Source organism: Balaenoptera borealis, assembly GCF_965194805.1.
Source record: "Balaenoptera borealis genome assembly, chromosome: 8".
NCBI lineage: Eukaryota > Metazoa > Chordata > Mammalia > Artiodactyla > Balaenopteridae > Balaenoptera > Balaenoptera borealis.
In genome coordinates, this window is record NC_138865.1 from 107466883 (window position 1) to 107488723 (window position 21841).

The 21841-nt window shown below is 44.4% G+C and overlaps 1 protein-coding gene and 1 long non-coding RNA gene across 6 annotated transcripts in view; both read right to left on the reverse strand.

The window, feature by feature from the left end:
- Positions 1-21841, reverse strand: part of LOC309633452 — a 589090-nt gene that overhangs the window by 395357 nt on the left and 171892 nt on the right. The gene's annotated exons all lie outside the window — the stretch shown is intronic.
- Positions 1-21841, reverse strand: part of BRINP1 (BMP/retinoic acid inducible neural specific 1) — a 504031-nt gene that overhangs the window by 19606 nt on the left and 462584 nt on the right. For all 5 annotated transcript variants that reach the window (XM_082402242.1, XM_082402245.1, XM_082402243.1 and 2 more), the window contains 2 exons: positions 11028-11264; positions 6434-6656 (listed from right to left, as the gene is read on the reverse strand). In XM_082402242.1, the coding sequence (XP_082258368.1) occupies positions 6434-6656; positions 11028-11264 (460 nt within the window). The remainder of the gene's footprint in view (positions 1-6433; positions 6657-11027; positions 11265-21841) is intronic.

Below are 21841 nucleotides of genomic sequence, written 5' to 3' on the forward strand. Positions count from 1 at the left end.
GGGAGACCAGGTAGTCAGTAAACATTTATGGAATTGCACAGAAGCCAGCAGAATTCATTGCTCAAGCTGATTTTGTGCTTCTTTTCTTTTTTCTCTGCCTCTCTCCCTTCCTTTTTTTTTTCCTTTCTCCCTCTCTCTTTTCTTTCCTCCCTCCCTCCCTGCTTCCTTCCCTCCTTTGCAATGAGAGGTGATTTCCATCACATTGCAGTTTGTAGTTTAGGCAGGTCATCTGAACACCTTGGATCATCCTGCCTCGGGGGCAGGTAGACTAGCATAGATGTTACGGGAAAGGACTCTGCCGGGGTTTGAATCCTGCCTCTTATTTGCTATGTAATCTTCAGCAAGTCAATTAACACCTCTGGATCTTAACTTCCCAATTCATAACATGGGATGAGTTGGTGCAGCCAGAAGAGTTGTCATGATGATTAAATGAGGTGAAAGTGTGTAGGACAGTGCCCGGGGCAATAGAAATGCCTTAGAGTGTTGCCTTGAACCGAAACTCAGCCCCATTCTCTTCCTGATGAATTTAATTCCAAGTTCACCCTGCTTGCAGAGCCCCCTTTCACAGAGCGCTCAGAGTTTACACAGTGCTGGCAGACATACCATCTCAGGTGAGCCAGATAGAGACCCTCTGAGGCAGGAAGAAGAAATTATGCTGCCCGTTTTACAGATGAGAAAACCAAGGTTCAGAAAGTCTAGTAATAGTAGTGACCAAACTCAAAGCCCACTTCCCAGTCTTTCCGCCTTTTTAACTGCAAAACATAAGGATATCCTGGTAGCGAAACAATCCACAGGAGCCTTCCCTGTGGGTCCCGCCTTTCCTTGACCTAACTGAAGTCCTGTGGTCTGACTCTCGGGCCAGCTCCTGCACAAGCTAAAAGAAATCCACCACAGCACCCCTGGGACCCCCCAAATTACCTAATACGTGATGGAAACCCAATCTGGTTGGGTGTTGAATTCCCCATTGGCAGGTGTGGTCTGGAATTAGTCCTGCTACCATCATCCCAACAAGCACTGACCCTTGGGGGTGGGATGGGTCTTATTTATCTTAATGCTTCCAGAGCCCCACACAGAGTAAGTTCTCAGGAACTCCTTGCTAAGTTGACCTGCACTGAAGCTGACCTCGTCTCTGTACTTACAGGGGCTGTGTCTGATGTGTCTGCCTGGGCTCCAGAGTTGACTCCGGGTTGTACAACTGGTGCCATTTCTTGAATCTCAGCACACTACATTAGGGTCTATACAACTCTGCTCCTGGTCTATCATCACCACATGACCTCGAGGAGCTAACCCTGCCTGTGACATCATCATACACTCACACCAAGGTGCCCCAACCAAGCACAGCCATCCCTCCTGCCTCTGCTCACCTCCTAGAGCCTGCACAGGGCTCTTGACCACCACACCCACCCATGGAGTCAGCAAGACCATTGCAGTCCTGCTGCTTATCTGCCCTGTGACCTTGGACAAGTTAATTCCATCTCTGCCTCGTCAGTTTCCTCACCTATAAAACAAATCCAATCGCATCAACTTCATAGAGATAATGTGAAGATTAGACGAAAAAAATATACGTCATCATTATCATCAACACTCAGACTCACTGAATATTACTGTGGGCTAAGCAATTTGTATGCAAAAATCAGTGCCTGGTAAAAATAAGAAAAATAGCTTAACATGTATTGAGTGTTTTCTATGTGCCAGGCCCTGTTCTAAACAGTTTATGTGGGTTCAAGCATTTAATCCTCAAAACAACCTTATGAGATTGGCACGATTATTAGCCTCATTTTATAGATGAGAAAATTGAGGCTCAAAGGTGGTAGTAACTTCCCCAGGGTTATAAGGTGAGCAGGCAATAAATCTGGGATTTGAACCCAGGCAGTCTGACTCCAGAATCTTCATATGTAGCCAGCTCTATTGCCTATTATAATAGCTGCTCAGTTAAGTGTTTGTTATTGCTCTGTGATTGTGATTATTATTATCATTCATCTTATTTGCCCTACATATAGGATAGTCACCTCTACCTCCAATTATACTCAATTTATCCTGTGGTGCTTAATCTCCAAAAAGATTCCCTCTGCCCCCAGTGACCTACACCTCCTAGTATTCACCCGCTTGAATCTGGGCTGGGTTTTTGGCCAATAGAATATGGTGGAAGTGATACTCTCTGACTTCCAAAGCTAAGCTGTAAGAAGCCTTACCGTTTCCTTTTAGTCTCAGGAGGCTGTCATGTTTCAAGAAGCCCAGGCCACCTGGAGAGGGTACGTGTAGAGCCAGCACCCTGCCAGCCCTGGGAGTGAGCCATCTTGGACGTCCAGTCAAGGCCCCCTGTGACCCCAGCCCCAGCCAACCCGAGGGAGCCCCAGCTGTGCCCGGTCAGTCTACAGAACCCTGAGAGTTGATAATAAGTGTTGTTTTGAGCCCAGAAGTCTTGGGTGAATTGTTTGGCAACAACTGATAACCAGAACCCCCCCTTTTGCCGTCCAGCTCAATATTAAAGTTCCAGTATGCCTTCAAACCAATTATCTATATTTGACTTCTCACTAGATTTTATAGGTAAACACCTCTTTGAAGTAACCATAAAATAATATTTATTGCCCTTGGGTACATTATTAAACTGTCTGTGCCTCAGTTCCCTTATCTGTAGAGTAGAAGTAGCAAGATAGTACGAGTACCTAGTTCATAACATTGCAGTGAGGGGGAAGTGAGCTCATTCATGTGAGATGCTTAGAACAGCGCCTGATCTTTCGAATCCATATACAGGTGTCCCCTGCTTTTCAAAAGTTTGCTTTATGCCACTTCGCTTTTACAAAAGATCTTACAAGAGACATGTTTTCATTAACCTAAAGAAATCCAAAGATTTTAGCTTTTATGAAAAAAGGTAATTGCTTCTTTGCTTTATGGCATTTCAGCTTATGAAAGGTTTCACAGAAAAGCTCTATTTTCGGATAGTGGGGGAAACCTGCACTAAGTGACAACTCTATTGACTGAGTCAGGCTTTTTGAATTTTAAAATCTTAATCCTCAATCTGAAGGCTAGCGTAATTATCCCACGTTGCGAATGAGGTGCAGGGACTTACAGAAAGCCTGTGGCTAGTAAATGCAGCCAGGATTTGGATCCAGTCCGTGTGCTGCTGAAGACCCGGGCTCTTTCCCTCTCCCACCCCCGCCCAACAATGCCACCCTTCTTGACACAAGTGATGGCATCTGCTTGGTGGACTCAGCCCCCATGGAGCCCAGGACACAGACAAATTGCAGCAGAGCAAGTGGTTCATTTGCAAATTCCAGCTTGCTCAGCTCAGGTGGCCCAAGGTCCCCAGTGTTAGCACCTCTGTCTGACACTGCTTCCTGGCAGGGAGGTGCCCTGCCTGCTGGTGTGAGAAACGCTCATTAAAGCCTCTGGTTCAGATGGCAGGAAGCAGCCCACAGCCAGCAAGGAGGTTCAGTTCTCCTGGGAAGGCTTCAGACGAATCAGCACAGAGCTGCATTTCTGTGTCCCCTGCCCACCCCAGTATCCAATACATACTAAATGACATGCCAAAGTGGAATTCCAGGCACCCTCTCCAGGTGAGTGAAGGAGGGATGTAATGATCAGGGCAAGTTTTCTCATCTCAGGAGGAGAGATGACAACACTGCGAGTTCTTTCTTTGCAGGTCCCAGCGGTGGCGGGATATTTCTAGCTGTCTGTGCCTTGCAGAGGAAGAGCAAATTACAGATGTGGACAGATTTTGCACTCAGAATAGTGAAGCGACCTGCTCAAGGGCCACAGCTTGCTAAGGTTAGGGTGCAATCTCATCCAACCCCTGATTCTGTTCCGTGTTCTTCCCGTTACCCGATTTTGTCCCTCCTGCCTCCCTTCTAAGGCCTGTCCAGCTCCTCTCTCCTCTGGAGCCCTCCTGAGCCTTCCCGAGACCCAGTGTGCCCAATGGTGCTCTCTACTCTGTGCCCTGGACGCTCTGCTCACCTTTAATAAATGTGTCTTCCCCGTGTCTTTGGGCTTCTGGACTTTCCACTTCATTCTCTGGAGTGACAACCAGCAACACTGACAGGTGCTTTTGTTTAAAGTCTGGTAATGGTTAAGTGTTACTCTTTTGCCCAGGTGCACAGCCAGTGTGCTCAGCCTGGGGATGCACCATTTCTTCACTTAGGGATCTGATCAAAAGCCACCTCTTGTGGTGTCTAGGCTCAATTATATCCCCCCAAAATCCATACATTCAAGTCCTCCTCACCCGCAGTGTCTCCGAATGTGACTCTGTTTGGAGATAAGGTCTTTAAAGAGGTAATTAAGTTAAAATGAGGTCATTGAGGTGAGCCCTATCCCAATAGGACTGGTGTCCTTATAAGAAAGGAGGATTAGGACACAGATACACAGAGAGAAAAGACCCCCTGAAGACACAGGGAGAAGATGTCCAGCTACAAGCCAAGGAGAGAGGCCTCAGGAGAAACCAATACCTCAGTCTCAGACTTCCAGGCACCAGAACTGGGAAAAAATGCATTTCTGTTGTTTAAACCACTCAGTCAGTGGTAGTTAGCTATGGCGGCCCGAGCAAGCTAATATACGTGGGGAGCTCCTCCTGACTGCCAACAGAACCCCTCCTCACTCCTCCTTTAAGAGACATCTTTCACGGCACTGTTACCGTGTTCACTTCCGAATCTCCCCCAGTGCCGATGCAGGTCATGTGACTGATGCCCAGTGGGTCTAAATGGAATCCACTTCAGACCCTCACTCATGGTGGCAGTTTGGGCAGTTGTCACAGATGACAAGGGAGCTATTTTGTGACTGGGCCCCTTTCCTAGTCCCTGGTTCTGCAGCATTTCAACAAGTAAGCCCCCGCCGGCCGAAATTCCATTTGTTTCACAATGATCACAAGCTAGATGAAAAGAAAGGGGCTCCAAGTTGGAGGGAATGGGGAGAACAGAGATGAGCATGGATGAGTGCAAAAGGAGAAGGTTTTATTATGGGAAATAGAAGAAAATCTGCTGACTAATGTGTGGGTTTTAGGTTAATGGGAACTTAAAATAAGGGGCCCTCCATATTGGCTGGTGTAATCAGGAAAGACTTCCTGAAGGAGGCAGCATTTGATCTGAGTCTAGAAAATCGAGAGGAAAATGAGTGCTTGGGTGAGCGTGGTTGGGATAGAGGAGGACTTTTTAAAGAGTTTGGTGCTTTTTAAATTTTGAGTGCATGTAGAGCAGGGTGAATAAGAACACAGTACTTAGAGTCAAAGAGTCGGGGTATCTTGTCTCTTCTTATTTCAGCATCGTTGACTTTTGGGGCCAGATCACTGTTTGCTGTGGGGACTGCAGTAGCACTCACATGTGTTATGACACTCAGAAATGTCTTCAGACCTTTCTAAATGTTCCCTGGAGACAAAGCCACCTCCATTAAGAACTACTGACTTACACTGCTGTTTTGGACCAATTCCTTGCCCTCTCTGAGCTTCAGTTTTCTAATCTGTACAATGGGGGTAGCAATTGTGGATAAAATATGTGGCTGACACAGAATCTGTTAAGTGAAGGTGACTTAGCCTCAGTCTTTTTAAGAGTGGATCTGTTTTCATTGAATAAAGTTGAATGTGGAATCCCCAAATATGAAACAGATGAAAGCATCACTGCTCTGGCAGAAGCAGGGTGGAGAGACCCCAAGCCTGCCTTCTTGCTCTTCCATGATGCCTTCATGGAAACCCTGGAGACACAAATACAGAAAACCCCCAGATGTAGCTCGTGAATGCCCTGGGAGAGTGGAGTCTGAGAGACTTGGATTTGAATTCTAGCTCCTTCTCTGTGGGTCCCTGAGAGAGTTGATAAACCCTAGGTGCTATGAAGGCATGAGCCCTGTCTTGTTCACCCCTGCATTCTCCATCATTCTTCAGAATACCTGGTACATCGAGAGCAGGGCTGGGACTAGGGTGAGGCCAGCGAGGCAGGCAGGCCTTTGAGGAGGCACGCCCTCTCAGGTGAGGGCCCGGTCCTCGCGTGACCGGGGAGGGAGTGCTTCCTTCATGGTAGGTGCCTCCTTTGCTTCACTCTACTCCAGCCCCTGAGCAAAGGCCCTCAGTCAATAAATTGTTTGATTCATCAATTAACCCAGTTTCTGCACCATTAAGATGGGGATGCTAAAATCTGCTTTGCCAAGTAATTTTAAAGTTAGATAATACATTTAAGCAACCAGAATAATGTCACATAGCAGTCAGGGAGGGCTACTGCTAATTTGCTTCATCTGTCAGATGGATCAGACAGACTACAGAGGCTGAAAGTTCAGGGTATTTTCAGGAAACAGAAATCCAGCACAGCCAGAGCCAGTAGGGGAGAAGCCAGAGACAATCCAGAAAACTGTGGGTCTGGACCATGCAAGGCCACGAGCTCCAGACACATCTTCTGTATTGCATGTGCCCCTGCACCAGGTCTGAGCCTGTGGAGGTGGCAGGCGGGCCAGCACTTACCTCTCTCTAGGCAGCTGGTGGTTGGGATTGTGGCGGCAGCGGACGCTGAGGCCGAAGAGCTTGCGGGCGGTGCGCTGGATCTTCTGCCTCTGGGCCTCCGCGGCGCTCTGCAGGAGCTTGTAGCGGTTCTGCAGGTCCCAGTCGTTGCCCCAGTGCTGATGGATGCTCCCAATGCTCAGGAAGTGGTTGCTAGGGAGACGCTTCATGAACGATTTAAACTCATCTAGCAGGAGACAAAGGCCAACAAGGCGGGCTGAGCGTGACACAGCCCCCATCTGAGGCTCAGATGCTTAGCCCCACCCACAAGCAAAGCAGGCGCACAATAAAGCCAACTTGTTGGTGGCCTATAAGCATGGCACTAGCCTGCTCCACTCCTAGCAGGCCGTGAAGAGGCCACTGTGTTTTCATTGACGGGTCTTTTACTTTGCTACCGCAGGTGTGAACCTGCATCCCGCATCCTTGCTTCAGACAGGGCTGCCCAAACTTCTGTCATTTGAATGCCAACTTTATGACATTCACATATCACTTGTACTTATATTTACCTGTAACTTATCTTTGAGTCAATTAAACCAAATTTTTATCCAATCCAAGTAGAGAATCACTATCAAATGCCCTCGGTAGAACAGGGGCTATAAAAATAAAGCTGTAAAAATAAATATAATGAAAATGATATTAATAAATTCTAGCCAAACGCTGTGGCCTGCTAAATGACCGAACCCCTGTGCCTGCTCTCACTTTGAAATTTAGGGAAGGAGCAAGTGATAGACGTGAAAGGATATTAGCAGCAACTGAGACATTCTCTTTGATGTAATCTTCAGGATCGACAGAGAACTGACGTCGATCACCCTCCCCACTGTGTGCCCCACTCTCATTGGAAGCTGCATGTGTGGACCACCTTACATCAAGTCACATTTTGGGAAACTCCAGCTTAACAGATGGGGACGAACTCTTGGGTCTCCTGGGTGAAGATTTCTGCCTCAGTTTATAATGTTGAGTTTCAGTGTGTCAGCATGTGCTACAAGGTGACACAGCCTTAGAAATTATCTAGGTCAGCTTTCTTGTTCTACATTTGGAGAACCTGAAGCCTCGAGTGGGAATATCATTTTCTGAAGGTAGAACAGTCCATGAGTAACAAGAGACAGGACTAAAACCTGAGCTGTTGTTTTCTGATCCAATACCTCCTACTCGACCCCCCACTCAACTACTGGGAAAATTAAAAAATTAAGGGGTTGATCATTTTGCAGCAAAAAAAGGCTAAATGGTTGGAATATCTATCTATCATCTATCTATCATCTATCATCTATCTATCTATCTATCTATCTATCTATCTATCTATCTATCTATCATCTAGCTAGCTAGCTAGCTAGCTATCATCTGTCTATCGATATCTGAAGCTTGATACTTTCCATAAAACCTACAAGGAAATTACACGTATATTAGGCATTCTTTTTTTTCTAAAAAATGCCTTCAAAGCTCTCGATAAGCACGAGGGTCAGTCTTAAACATCTACAATATATAAGTGATTTTATAGCAAACGTACGAGGTCGGTGCTTTTAGTGCCCCCTTTTATAGAAACTAAGACACAGAGAAGTTAATTAACTTCCCAAGGTCACACAGCCAGCAAATGGTAGAATTAGAACTCTAGAATGGCTCCGAATCTTATGCTCTTATGTAGCCTATTATACTTACTCTCAACACATAAAGAGGATCAGTGAATTGAGAGGGAAAAACTATATATTTTTTAATATATTAATATCTTTTATGTTAAGGTGCTGAAACAGGAGTCTCTGACTCCTCAGGAACCTCGTTACAGACAGTCAGACATGCTTGAGTTCAAACTGATTCTTGACCCTTGGATGGCTGTATATGTATTGGATGGCTCAATGCCTCAGTTTCCCCATCTGTCAATAAGAGCATCTAATTCAAATCTTGAGGGACGCTGTCTGCCTAAATAGCTTTCGATACCCAGAAGGTGCTGAGTGGATGGCTGTGTAAGACTGGGAGGATCACACACGACGGTACTGATGGATTTACTCAGTGGGCTGGCTGGGGGCAGGGGACTGGCCCTAATGACGCTGCTGCTTTGGCCAATCCAGCTCTCCCCGCCCCACAGCTCATCCTGCAGAGGGCTCTGCTGACCTCGGAGGAGATAACAGTCCTTTGAAAGAACCAGAATTTGGGTCAGATACGAACACCTAATTAAAAAGTGAAAATGATTTCATTTTCTTGACTGAAAGTAGAAGGGTTCCCTCCCAATAAAGGAGGCGTAGACCCCCATTTATGTGTGTAAACTAGGTCCTATGTGACCACTAACCCTCGAGCCATGAAGGAATCAATGGCTTTGACCTTTGGCCAGTCATTAATTCCTCCAAATTACTTGGGGCTGAGCCATTAAGGTTATGGGTTGCAAAGGAAAAGGAGGAAAGTACACATGTACAAGCCATATACACGTGTGGATGGATGGCTTTGTTTTCATGGGTACAAACATTTCAAATGCATGAGTGCAGGATATCTAGAGGAAAGGTGTGCTTTTGTGGAGAGACAATTGTGACACAGAAATCATTTCTGGGGCCTTTTCAGCTTACCCTGCAGCATCTCAGCTTTCTGCATTTCCTCCCCCACCTACCCACTTAAAGTGGCTTCTCTTCCTTGGGAATGAGGATTCTGTGCTAGGGATCCCTACTACTTGTGCACCCAGCCTACTACACCACCCCCCTGCTTTTTAGCAATCAGTAGAATCTCTTTTTCAAAAGCATTTTATCAAATGCTTCTTTTGTTTGAGGCCAAATAATCATCATAATACATTTCCATCATGAACCTCTCCTCTTTCATGGATTCCTAGGATTTTAAATGGACTAATGGGTGCAGGTTCCTAAGGCATCACAGCTCCACTTGATGACCCCGTGAGAGCAGAATCATGGATGCATTCTGCGCTCCCAGAACTGGTGGGGAGCCTAGAGATCATGGAAACCAGTGGTTTTCAAACACAGCGCTCTACAGCTCAGCCTTTATCTGTGGTACACAGTGGCTCCAAGGTAAGATTTTGTTTGATCAAAGGGTTTCTTGGCTAAAGATTTAAATAAATTCAAATATTAAAAACACAAACATGTCCTCTCATTTATCAGATGAGGGAACTGAGGCCTGAGGGTGGGTAAAGTAGAATTAATAAGTTACAAAAGCTGCTATGAGCAGTGGATTTGGAATCATGCATTCCATTACCAGCGCTGTCATTTACTAACTACGTAACCCAGGGGAAGACACTGGGTCTTGGCACGCTCCCTCCTCTAGAACACAGGAATATCACTACTCACTTTAACTCAATCTATTAATGTTGTAATAGATTTAAGGGCTATAAGGTTGTGTTAAAAACAGAAACGCTCTCTACATACGTCCATTTATTTAACAGATCTCTGAGCACATATTAAATGCCAAATATCTACTTGGCATCTCTTTTTGGAAGTCTCAAGGGTTCCCAAGCTTTTCATGTCCCAAACTGAGTACACAGTCTTCTTTCCAAACCTTCCAGGGTGTTCTAGCTCTGTGAATGGTACCAGCATCCATCAGATTGTCTAGCAAGCATACCTAAAAAAAGTCCTTGGAGCTCACCTCAACACCCTTCCCTTCAACTCTCAGAGTCAATCTACCATCAAGCCCTGCTAATTGTTCCTTCTAAATACCTCAGCATCTCTGCACGTTTCCCATTTTTACTACCTATACAACCCCTGTAACTCACATGGCAACCATCTCTCTCCCAGGCGCCTCCCACTGGCCCACCTGCACTCACCCTCTGGTCTCTGCACACACTCAGGTACTGAGACTCTCCCTCGAGGTGGCCTCTCCTGACTCCCTGGCCATACCGCCCTCCAACGCCATGAGATTTGCTCACAGGAGCTCCTCGCTCCTTACACACATATGATTAGCATGTCACTGTTCTCTGCAGGGTTACATGATTGCCTGGATTGCCCATTAACTAGAAGCTCCACGAGGCAAAAATCCAACTCTGCACCTCACCTACTTTATGGCCTCGGGTGACTGATGCTCCTCCCCTGAAATTCATTTTTCTCAACCACAAAAACAGGAAATAGCTAAGTTACCTGAAAAGTGACTTCCAGCTATGAAAGTCTGTGAATTCGTTGGATATCTATAGCAATATCTACCTATGTATGTACATATATATAGATATATACATACCCATATTTACACATATATGTGTGTTCATTTATTTAGGGAAACAGGTACACACACGCACGCGCACACACACACACACACAGACTCAGGAATCAGTACAACTAGCTTTGACTCCCCTCTCCAGAGGCTTCCTGTGTGCTATGACGCATTATTCTCTCTGTCGTCTGGGTACCACAGAAGCAATACGTCATAGGACCACAAACTTGATTATGTTATTCAGTATTCCACTCGCTGGAGAGTTACTGAGTGCCTACTCTTTAATGGCTACCAGGATGGCTCTGGACCCTCCAACGTGAAAGACTTGGGGGTTCACTGAATGTTCCCCTCAGCCATACTAATTCCACTGAGATTATTTTCTCGACTTGGCATGGCACCATTCACGCAGTAGTAGCATTAGGCTCTCTACCTGAATTCTCCAGGTCCTTGTAAGCTTCGGCCCAAGACTTGGCCATGTTGGCCAGCGTGTACTCCATGATCTGGATGTCAGTGATGGGGCAGTTGCACTGCGGGAACTCCTCGGCACACTGGCATCTACACTGGCTGTTCTGGCACACGTATTCCCCCTCACCGTTGCACATGATGTAGCTCAAGGCTGATTGGACAAATTTCTCTTGCAGATACTGAGGGAAGATGATCTGAAGACCTGATTGAGAATAGCAAGGAGGGGAAAAGGAAAGGTTAGAAAAGGTGTTTCATTAACAGTTTCGAGAGGTGATGCGTAGGACTCCGAAGCTGCTAGCTTTCTCTTTGTGTATTGTAACCAAACTATTTCTGGGCCTGCCTAGATCCACACAGGGCATAACTGGCGAGGCCTCCAGTTGCCTTGCTTCTAGTTAAACTTCTCAGGTCATGACCTTGGCCATCTCTGCACTGTGTACTCTATTCCGTGATATTAGGACTGAAGCTAGAGCCAGATCTGTTAATATACCTTTTCCATTTTGGGAGAAAACCCTTATTGAAAGCACGAGATTGCTGTTTATTTTTCCTTATTTCCTTCTTTTCTTTCCTTTTCCTTTCATCTAATATTTATGAACCCTATTTATGAAGCACAAGTCCTGAGCTAGGCACTAGGTCTATAGAGATACAAAAGACATGATCTTTGCCCTTGGGGAGTTTATAATATAATCAGCAAGGGTAGACATGGACACACATCATCATAACATAGCTCTACAGACCCAGAGCAGAGGCGGCCGTACGAGGTAACTGGACAGCAGAAGGCTGCAGATAGCATTGCTGGGATAGCAGGGAAACTTCTGCAGAGGAGATGATATTTGGGCTGGTTGAAGAGTGAATGAGAGATCATTATGTAAAAAAGAACAGGAAGCATACTCTAAAGAGAGGGGTAGCAAGAACTAAGACCTGACATGTCTGGGAGTTGCTGGTGAATGAAATGAATTTGATGGGTGGGGTTGCAGTGCTGGAGGAGAACGGGTTTTAGAAAAGGGCAGATGCCAGAGTGCAAAGGTCGTTATTATATGCTAAGGAACTTGGACTCCATCCTGTGAATAATGGGAATACTTTGGTAGTTTCCTGGGTAAGAATGATATAAATAGAGTTATATAATTTAACAGGACCACAGTATCACTCACACATACACATAAATATCAGTGGAGAATGGCATCAAATTAAATTAATTATCTCTTCTTTGCTTAAAAATGAAGAAGGCAAAGCCCACCAAGAGGAAATGAGTAGCTCATGGTTATAAGATGAGTCCTGTTGACCACATCTCATGATTTTTTCTCTATACTTGACTAATCAAAGTCCTAAGCCAGAGGGCCAATGATGGAGAAGGATTTATCTCGGCATGACCACCCCTCTTGTACCTATGAAATGTCAGCACAGCAGGCCATTGCCTATGGTGCCCAGAAAAAAGGACAACTCTGGGCTAAATTAATTAATTCAAGCACTTTTGCCTGGGACATTTCTCTCCACCTCATTTGGAGCTGCCAACAGTTTTTGCCACCAATGCATATTGGGGTAATGGTTTTACTACCCACTGCATAAAAGAGAACTGTGCTATTTGGATTAAATTTTTTTCTCATTCCTGCTTCAGGGACATCCCTAATCCTACTCATCAGGGATCTGCTGAATAAACTCAGCATTTCTTTCACTCTTGACTTCAAAGTTGTGTTTCTAGATTTTTATCTTTGTTTCTCTTGCTTTCAAATTATTTAAAAAAAACGAAGCCCATCATTTCAACCTGTCTTCATATGGCAGCTAAAAAAAGACTATTTTCAGAGGGGCCTTGTGAAAAAGAAGACTGTGCTTCTAGTATGCCTTCTGGTAGGAAACCATAACACAGTAGTTAAGAGCTGGGCATTACTAGAGTCAGGCTTCTCTACTGATGACCTAAGTCATCTCAAGTTAGTTAGTCAACCTCTCAAAGGCTCCACTTTCTCTTCTCTAAAATGGAGATACTTTTAGTACCTACATCAGAGGGTTACTGAGAGAGCTAAGTGAAATAATTCTTGAGAATTGCCTAGAACAAGTCCCTGACGCATAGCAAACAAACAAATGTGATTTATTCCTATTTTTGATGATGATGATGATAGGGATGTCATTTCTCTGATTAAAATTATTTTAAAAGTTTCAACAGAAACTTCAGGATAAACAAAGGAACAATAGCTGTGAGTATCTAATCAGAAGCAGAAAATATCCAGAAGGCAGTGTTTGGGTATTTGGAGAGTTTCCACAAAAAAGTGGGGTTTAGAATTATGTGTTTGTTGAACCAGCACTGTGGGAGGGCTATTCGGAAAGGTGGATCCTTTGTCAACATGCAGGGAAGACGTTCTAACAGACAGAGCTGAACAGCCAGGGGCGCTGATCCACCGCAAGGCTGGGTGAGCGCCACCCCAGTGAGCAGAGGGTCCAAATGAGTGAGTCACTGCTCAGAAGGGCTCCTGTACGGAGGGGTATGATGCAAATACCAAAAGGTAGAGCACACCAAATCAAGCAGTAAAGTCCTTCTAAATCAAGTCTCTAATTCTTTCAGAGTATGCATTATTGAGTCACTTTATCTGTAACACCATTTTCACTTCCAAAGCAAAATTTATTTTTAGCTGATCCCAATCCCCTATAGGCATGAGTCTATGGATTGGGGTTAAGTTTCTATTGCTTAAAGAAACTCTACAGACTATACTCTCCGTCCTACTTTTCTAGCTTTCTCATCATTTTCTTTCTCCCCCTTTGTAGGGGATAAAATATTCTATTCTTGGTCCCAGCCCAAAAGGAATTTGGGGAGAGCATTTTTCAAAAATTGCATTAAATCATTTCTCCATCTGGCAAGGATACAAAAGGCAGTATTACCTATCCCATTTAATGCAACTGAAAACAGATGAAGTTTGGGGTTGGGGGGTTTCTGGGAGCAGCTGAAACACAAAACTGGTTGCTCTTTAAAAATGGAAACCCAGAACCTGCCAAGCTGTCTTTGAGGCGGAATCTCCTGGGCAAATTTGAAAGAGAATAATGAAGACATAGCAATTAAAAAGCACTTTTCTGCAAAATGTCATTACTGTTTAAAGTTACATAACCATTTCTCCAGCAGCGGAGGTTCACATAGCAGTCACCGGCAGTGTCGTCTCCCAATGACCTGTGTCCAACAAAGAGGCCCATTGCTGAGCACCTCCTACATGGGCGCCTGAGTCCTGCCGGCTTCAATGGGAGCCATAAATAATTTGGAGGGGAATTTGGCCTGGGGAACCACAGTTTGAAAGATATACAGCTGCCGGCTGGGGTGGAATCTTCTGTCCCCAGAGTTCCCAAAGATATACACACACACACACGGAAAGGAAAACTGAGAAAATGAGAGAGAGAAAAAGGCCACCCTTGGTGCCAAGCATATAAATTTGGCCTCACAAAACCCAGGAAGGCAAGAGTTGAAAGTTCCATTTGCACAGCGACTCACCCATGCTAAACATATGGAATCTGCTCACCCGCCCAGTCTGGTTATACTTAAAAAAAAAAAATCTTGTTGTACTTTAAAATGGAACGTTCCACTGTTCCACAGAGGGCACGATGTCGATGTGGGAACCCCCATGTCATCTGCCTTTTCTTTTCCTGATTTCTGCCCCATCTTCCTCAGTCCCCCCTCCTGCCTCACCTTCAACACGCATGTCGCACGATATCTTTTGTATTTTACGTACAGTCTCTGTGTGCTGTCACACGAGAGGGTACCTCTATTTCGTTGACCGCCTCCTTCCTCTTCTCTCCTAATCCTCTCTTCTTTTTTTTCAGGACACACGGTCATCCTGCTCTTTTTCAGTCCCTCTTTTGTGCCAGTCTTATTCTTTCTACAGTCTCTGCACTTGTCCTCCCCTGTGCCTAGAATATTCCTTTCCCAGATCTCTGCCTGGCCCCCTCGTCCTTCCATCCAGACTTGCCCAGACCACCCGAGTTAAAATGTCTCTTCTATTTGCTTCACAGAATTAGTTTCTGAATGAAATTATCTTATTCATTTGTCTTCATCTTTGTTCCATCTCCCCCATTAGACAGTGGGCTTTAGGGGGACAGCCCACTGTCTAATGGGGGAGATGGGCTTTAGGGGGACAGAGGCTTATCTGTCCACGACAAGCCCCCAGAGTGTAACTTAAGGCCAAGCCCGGTGGAGGTTTCAGACTCTCATTTGTTGAATGAAAGAAGCATCCTCTTTCTCATCCCAACTGAAGAGAAAGTTGTCCCTAAAACCTTTGAGGCCATTAGAATTGAGGACATGTCTATAGCTCCACAACTATAGTAAAAGACTCAGGACTTAAATCTGGGAATTCGGACTGAATTCTGAAACACTCGCGGTTCCTTCCGTGTCTCCAGTGGGCAAGTGTGGAAACTGAGATGAATGCCTGGCTTGGGGCCTCTGTGGTACTTATGGCACAGAGTGGCCTCTGGGAATGTCTTAGCCCCTCTGAAACTCAGTTTTCTTGCCTGTGAAGTTAAAAATCCCAATAACCACCTTCCAGGGCTGTTGAAAAGGGTAAACGAGGGGGAAAAAGGCATAAACAGCACTTTAGCAAACACCTGACTCTTATGGGCTGAATGTTTGTTCCCCTCCCACCCCAATTTCATATGTTGAAACCCTAACCCTGCCCCCCCTTGTGATGGCATTAAGAGGTGGGGCCTTTGGGAGATGATTAGGTTTAGATGAGGTCATGAAGGTGGGGTCTCCATGATGGGATTAGTGCCCTTATAGGAAGAGGAAGAGACGGGAAGGCATGCACCCTTGCGCTCTCTCTCTCTTCCTCCCTCTCTCTCTCCCTCTCTATCTCTACCTCTCCCCCTCCTTCCCTCCTTCCCTCCCTGAGCACACACTAAGAAAAGGCCACGTGAGCACACAGTGAGAAAGCAGCTGTCTACAAGCCAGGAATGTGCCTTAATTGGACACCAAATCTGTTGGCACCTTGACCTTAGACTTCCCAGCCTCCAGAATGGTAAGAAATAATGTCTCTTGCTCAAACCACCCAATCTATGGTATTTTGTTATAATTAAGTATTCAATAAATGTTAGGTTCCTCCATTTACACCCTATTAGAACATAATCCATTACCTGGACCAAACTTGAGCCCTTCTTGGAAAAAGCCTTCTTGAGTAGCCCCATTTGGGCTAGTAGGAAACATGCCAAGAGTGCATTTTGTCTTAATAGCGTTATAGTAATTATTGTAGGTGTTCATTATTATCGTTCCATTGTTTGTACTTCAATGAATTTTCCTTCCTTCCTTCCTTCCCTCCCTCCCTCCTTTCCTTCCTTCCCTTCTCCCTTCCATCTATCTTCTTCTTCTCTCCATCTCTCCTCCCTTCTTTCCACACATATTGCTTAAGCTCTACTGGGTGGCAGGCACTGTGCCATGGATACCAGTGTGAACAGAGCAGGCAACTCCCTGCCCTCGCTGACCTCACAGTTAAGGAAGGAGACAGACCTGTAAACAAGCTGCTTGGAGGCAGTGAGACCAGTGCTTTAGCAGAAGCACAAGATTGCTCGGGGAACACACGGGAAGAATACCTAGCCCAGCATGGAGCAGGGGTGGTCAAAGACTCTCTTCTAGAGGAAGCAGCATTTAGGCTGAGACCCAACGGATTAACAGGAGTTAGGGGATGAGAGATCCACAGGAAGAGCGTTCTAGAAAGTAGAAACAGCATGTGCAAAGGCCTCAGGAAATATTACTCTTTCCAACTAAGAACCAACTTAGCCATCACCTTTCTTTCTGATTAAGGTTCATCTTTTTTTGTTTGTTCATTTACTTCCAAGTTCCCTAGAGAAGAACAACTTCCGGCACCTCAGAGAAGATCACAACTCTGAAGGGAAGAATGACACAGAGCAGAGATCTGTCAGCTCATTAGAGGAACAGCACTTCTTACAACAACAAAGGTCAAGGATCCTGGTCTCTTACAGGCAGGGAGTGAACCTGAGATTCAGAAAAAGAAAAGGCGGCTCACCGTGCTGCTGAGTTTCAACCATTGGGGGGCGCTAAAGTAACAGAACTTTCAGGGTAACCTTACATTGGATCCCTGGAGACCTTTGAGGACATTGTCAATATTGCTGTGTAAAGCAGGCACCTGGTTCAGGTGAGCTGGGGAACATTTAATGTTTGGAAAAGAGGACACTATCAACAAAAGCCAAGGTGCTCCTGAGATCTGGAGATTATAATCCAACCTTCATCCCTGACCCTGCTCCTGCTCCTTTGCTGACAGGAACTCTTAGCCTCTTTCTCCTTCCTTCAACAAGCAGTACCTGAGGAACTGCTGGAGGAGATGTTTCCTACCTTCTAAGGACACAGAAGTGCTACCTGGAGATTCAAAACTAAAGTTCAGAATCCAAGAGACAAAAGCCTTAACTGATGATTAAAACATAAAAAAGTTGCATGATGTCTGGTAAATAGTAGGTGTTTAATAAATATATTTCAAATATTGAATAAGTCAGTGATCTATTATGAAGATGAAAGAAAATAAGCCTGGGCACGATAATTATGGAAGACTTTGTGATGTGCGTAGGATGTGGGTAGAGTTTTGAGACACGAGCCTGGTCTCAGTAGATAAAGAAGGGCATCCCCAGTGTTCCATGGAGAAGGCATACGCTGCACAAAGTTGGGTCAGTGTGTGCATACCTTGTATCAATCTAAGTCTTGTTCAAGGCAAGAGCTCTATATCTTCCTTTTGTTTCCCTCAGCTTTGTTTTATTTTATTCTATATCCTAATTACCTAACACAGTAATATTTTTGATGGATTTGCTCTTTTCTGACCTATTTCATTAAACATTAAATGCACGATCTCTTACAGTGCTAAGAGGAAGAGGGAAAAATACAGGTTCTGTTTTGGTTGAGTATAAATATTTTTCTATCCTGTTCTTGCATCAGAATGGGGCCCCCTGTAGATGTCTCTGAGCCCTATAGGAGTCCCAGCTGTTGTCTTGTACCTGCTAAGTTCTGTTTGTCAAATTCTGTCCATTTCTGAAAAGCACGAGGTGAGGAGAACGACAACGAGGACTGTACCTTCTGCAAAAAGTCAGCCTGACCCCCTTCCTGTGAAAGCCCAGGGATTTCAGATGGGCAGATAAAGGACTTTATGGTTCCAGCAGTCATTCTGAACCTCAGTGTAATGAAGGCATGCAGGTCAATTACCCATCTGTTTGTGCTTCTATTGCCGTGAATTACAGTATCTATCGCTGACAGCTCATTGGAGTGGAATGGAAATAAGACGATAATTCACCGGGTGAAACTGTGCAGAAAGGGCAAAAAGGCTATGATCTCATTCAGAAGCTCAGCCCTGTCTCCATGACGGGTCATTTGCACTCCGGGAAATGAAGAAAGGCAGCTAGCTACCTGCGGGGAAAAGTGGGTGGGTTCTGGCTCCCCCTTCTGGATAGAGTAACCTTTTGTTTTCCCAGGTATCATCATCTATCCTGCGGGATCTTGAGGAGTAGACATGGAAATCTTGGAGGAAAAATACAGGGAAACGATATTCTGCACAATAAAATGAAAACCTTTTTAACTGGCAGAAGTTTTGAGGGGTGAAACAGGTTGCTTTAGTAGGTAGAGGGCTCCTCATCACCGGCAGTATAGAAAGGGGACCCTGTAGGGACGCTCCAAAGAACCTATTAATGCATATTCAGTGCCCCTCCCTGCAGTGTCCCGCCTTTGAAAAAATTACACACTCCCACCCTCTGAACTCAGATAGGTTCCCATGACATGTTTTGGTTAATGAAATGTGCAAGTGATGTTTGCAACTTCCAAAACGGAGCTATGAGAACCAACACGTGGATCCATCGGGTTCTCTTTTCCCATCACCACAAGAACAACCATGTTCCATCTAGAGGCCACCGCTGTTCTCCAGATAAATGCCTTCTTCATCCTGTGAAGCAGAATCACAACTGACTTGTGATGATGTAGCCTCAGTAAGAAATGAGTATTTACATTTGCCAACCACTGAGATTCAGGGATTGTTTGTTAGCACAACATAACCTAGCCTATACTGATGGATACAGGAAGTGGCAAACTGGGGCCCATGGGCCTATTTTCACAAATTAATTCTATTGGAATGCAACCACACAGACTGAAGTATTGTTTACAGCTGCTTTCACATCACAGTGGAAGAGCTGGATAGTTGCAACAGAGACTGTGTGTGACCCACAAAGCCTAAAATATTTACCATCTGGCTCTTTACAGAAAAAGTTGGCCAGCCAGTGTACTAGTTGATCATGAAGATTCTTTCAACCTTGATTTTCTGAGTCTATTCTGTGCTGGTCTTATTTCAATTATTAAGCAAATAGGCGTCTATTAGGTGCCGGGTACTCTTTCAGGCACTGGCAAAAAGGCAAGGAACTAGAAACAAAATCCTGGCTCTCATGGAACTTACCCTTCAGTGAGGCAGACAATCAGAGGAGGATTTAAACTGGCAAAGGGGATTGGGGGCAGGGAGACTTCTAAATGACAATTTTAACTTTGAAAAAGAGAATATGGTCTAAACTATGAAATCGCTAACGATAAGGAGGCCAAAATACTTTTTTTCTCCAACATAATTTTAAAATTCAATTTCATAAAATTGCAACATGAAGATGCCCTTGAAGCTTTAAGAAGAGGCTGAGTCAATTTAAACCTAAGCTTCTTCATAGAATTCATGATAAAAACCAAATGACACCTCTAAGACTCTGTGTCACCTGATCCCTAGATCAGCTGATGTCTGCAGATTCTCTTCTCACCTAACTCCCTTTTTTTGCTACATCCTGTACCACTACCACCTCTGTCCCCCAGATGCGCCAAGTTCTCTTTGTTCAAATTTTGGCTCCAGCTCTTATTAACGGCATGACCTTGGGAAGTTAAAACTAAGAGGCTTAACTTCTCTGATTTTCAGTTTCCTCATTAAAGCTTCCCGTGTAGGGTTTTTGTAAAAGTTAAATGAACAATTTTATATCTTGATTGTGGTGGTATCTTGATTACATGATTGGATATGTTTGTCATATTCATAGGACTGTTCACCTCAAAAGGGTGACTTTTTCTGGATGTAAATTATATCTCCATGAATGGGAAAACAAAATCAATTATGTAACCCATGTGAAGCTCTTAGTACGTGGTAGCTATCCAACTAATGTCATTTCCTGTGCTCACCCTGTTTTCTATTGCTTTCTCTGGAAGCCTTTGACAATCTGAGGCATTCTCTCTGTGGGCAACCAAAGCACCTTGCACATACTCAAATTCTAATAGAACACGTATTGCATCATACTATGTGTGTCTATATTCATGTTCCTCCTGGTCTGTAAGCCCCTTGAACGCAAGAGGCAGTACCTCATTCACTCTCCACTTCCTTGTTATCTGGCACATTAGTGGGTATGCAGAAAATGTGTTTGAATGAAGGTGAACTTACTTAGAGAGGATGTGCTTCACAGAGGACCGTGCTTCTCTTTTCTGGGCTGAACACAGCCCCCCTCTCGAGCCATCCCTCATGAGCAGGACCTGTACCACCTTTTCCAACATCATAGCTTGAAACCTGAAGCTACTTTAACTTCAGCTCAATAGTGAAGGGGACAGGTGCTCAGAAACATCGGAGTGAAAAAATGCACAAATTGAAAAAACATCCTAAGAGAACAATGATGCTAAAGGCCTTGACCACTAATTTCAGCACATATTTTGTTTGGGATCCATTGCTACAAATTATGATTCTTGAGAAGTATAACTGCCTTTTCATTCTTTCCATGCTATCAAGCACAATACTAGATCACAGTAGGTGTGTAAAAATAAAACTGTTCAATTCAGCCACTCTTAGGAAAGTCCTTTCACTCACCATGTTATTGAGGCAGGCACTGCACTAGATGCTAGAAATACAGTAATGAATAAGACGGTTTCTGACCTCAGGGGGCTCCAGTTGGGTAGGAGAACAAAATTCATAAATGTACAATTAAAATAAAATATACACACGTTTCAGCAAAAAGGAATAAAGAAAAGACCTCTACTTTTGTAAGAGTAGAGGAGTTTGGAATAGTTATTGTGGACAGGATTGAACCCAAGTGAAATTATAGTCCAGCATTTGCCAAGTTGTATAACACAGAATCATAGATCTGCAGATGTAACCAAGATCAAATACATTCAGGAAACTCTGTGTATTTAATCCAGCTCTTGAGACTCCTAATACACATTAGCCCAGTTAAGGCACTGAGAAGTCCTGCAGTAAATAAGTGTGGTTTATGTTATTTAATCCAGTGTTTCAGTATTATTGAGCTTTTGCTACATTTCTGTTTCCTAACAAACAGCCTCCAAATCCCAGTGGTTTACAACCACAAAGGTTTATTTCTTGCTCATGTTTCATGCTGGCTGGGCTTTGGCTCTGCATCAGATGTCTTCTTCTTTTGGATCTATACTGAAGGAGTGGCTTCTCTCAGGTATATGCCATTCTCATAACAGAGGGAAATATGTAAAAGCCAAGCCAGGCAATGTCTCCTCAAGTGTCTTCTAAGATGAGGCATGCATTATATTCTCTTACATTCCACTGGCCAAAGCAAATCATATGTCCAAGTGCAATGTCAACTAAGTGGGGTGTATACATCTCCCACAGGACAGCATTGCCTGTCACATGCAATGCACTGGTATCTATAATTCTCTCAGGGAAGAGAGCGATGCAATCATGCAACCTACCACAAAATAAACTTATATTTCCACCAAAGCTTATTTTTTAAAATTTAATTGCCATATGATCCAGCAACTCCACTCTTAAGGTATATACTCAAAAGAATTGCACAGAAGTATTC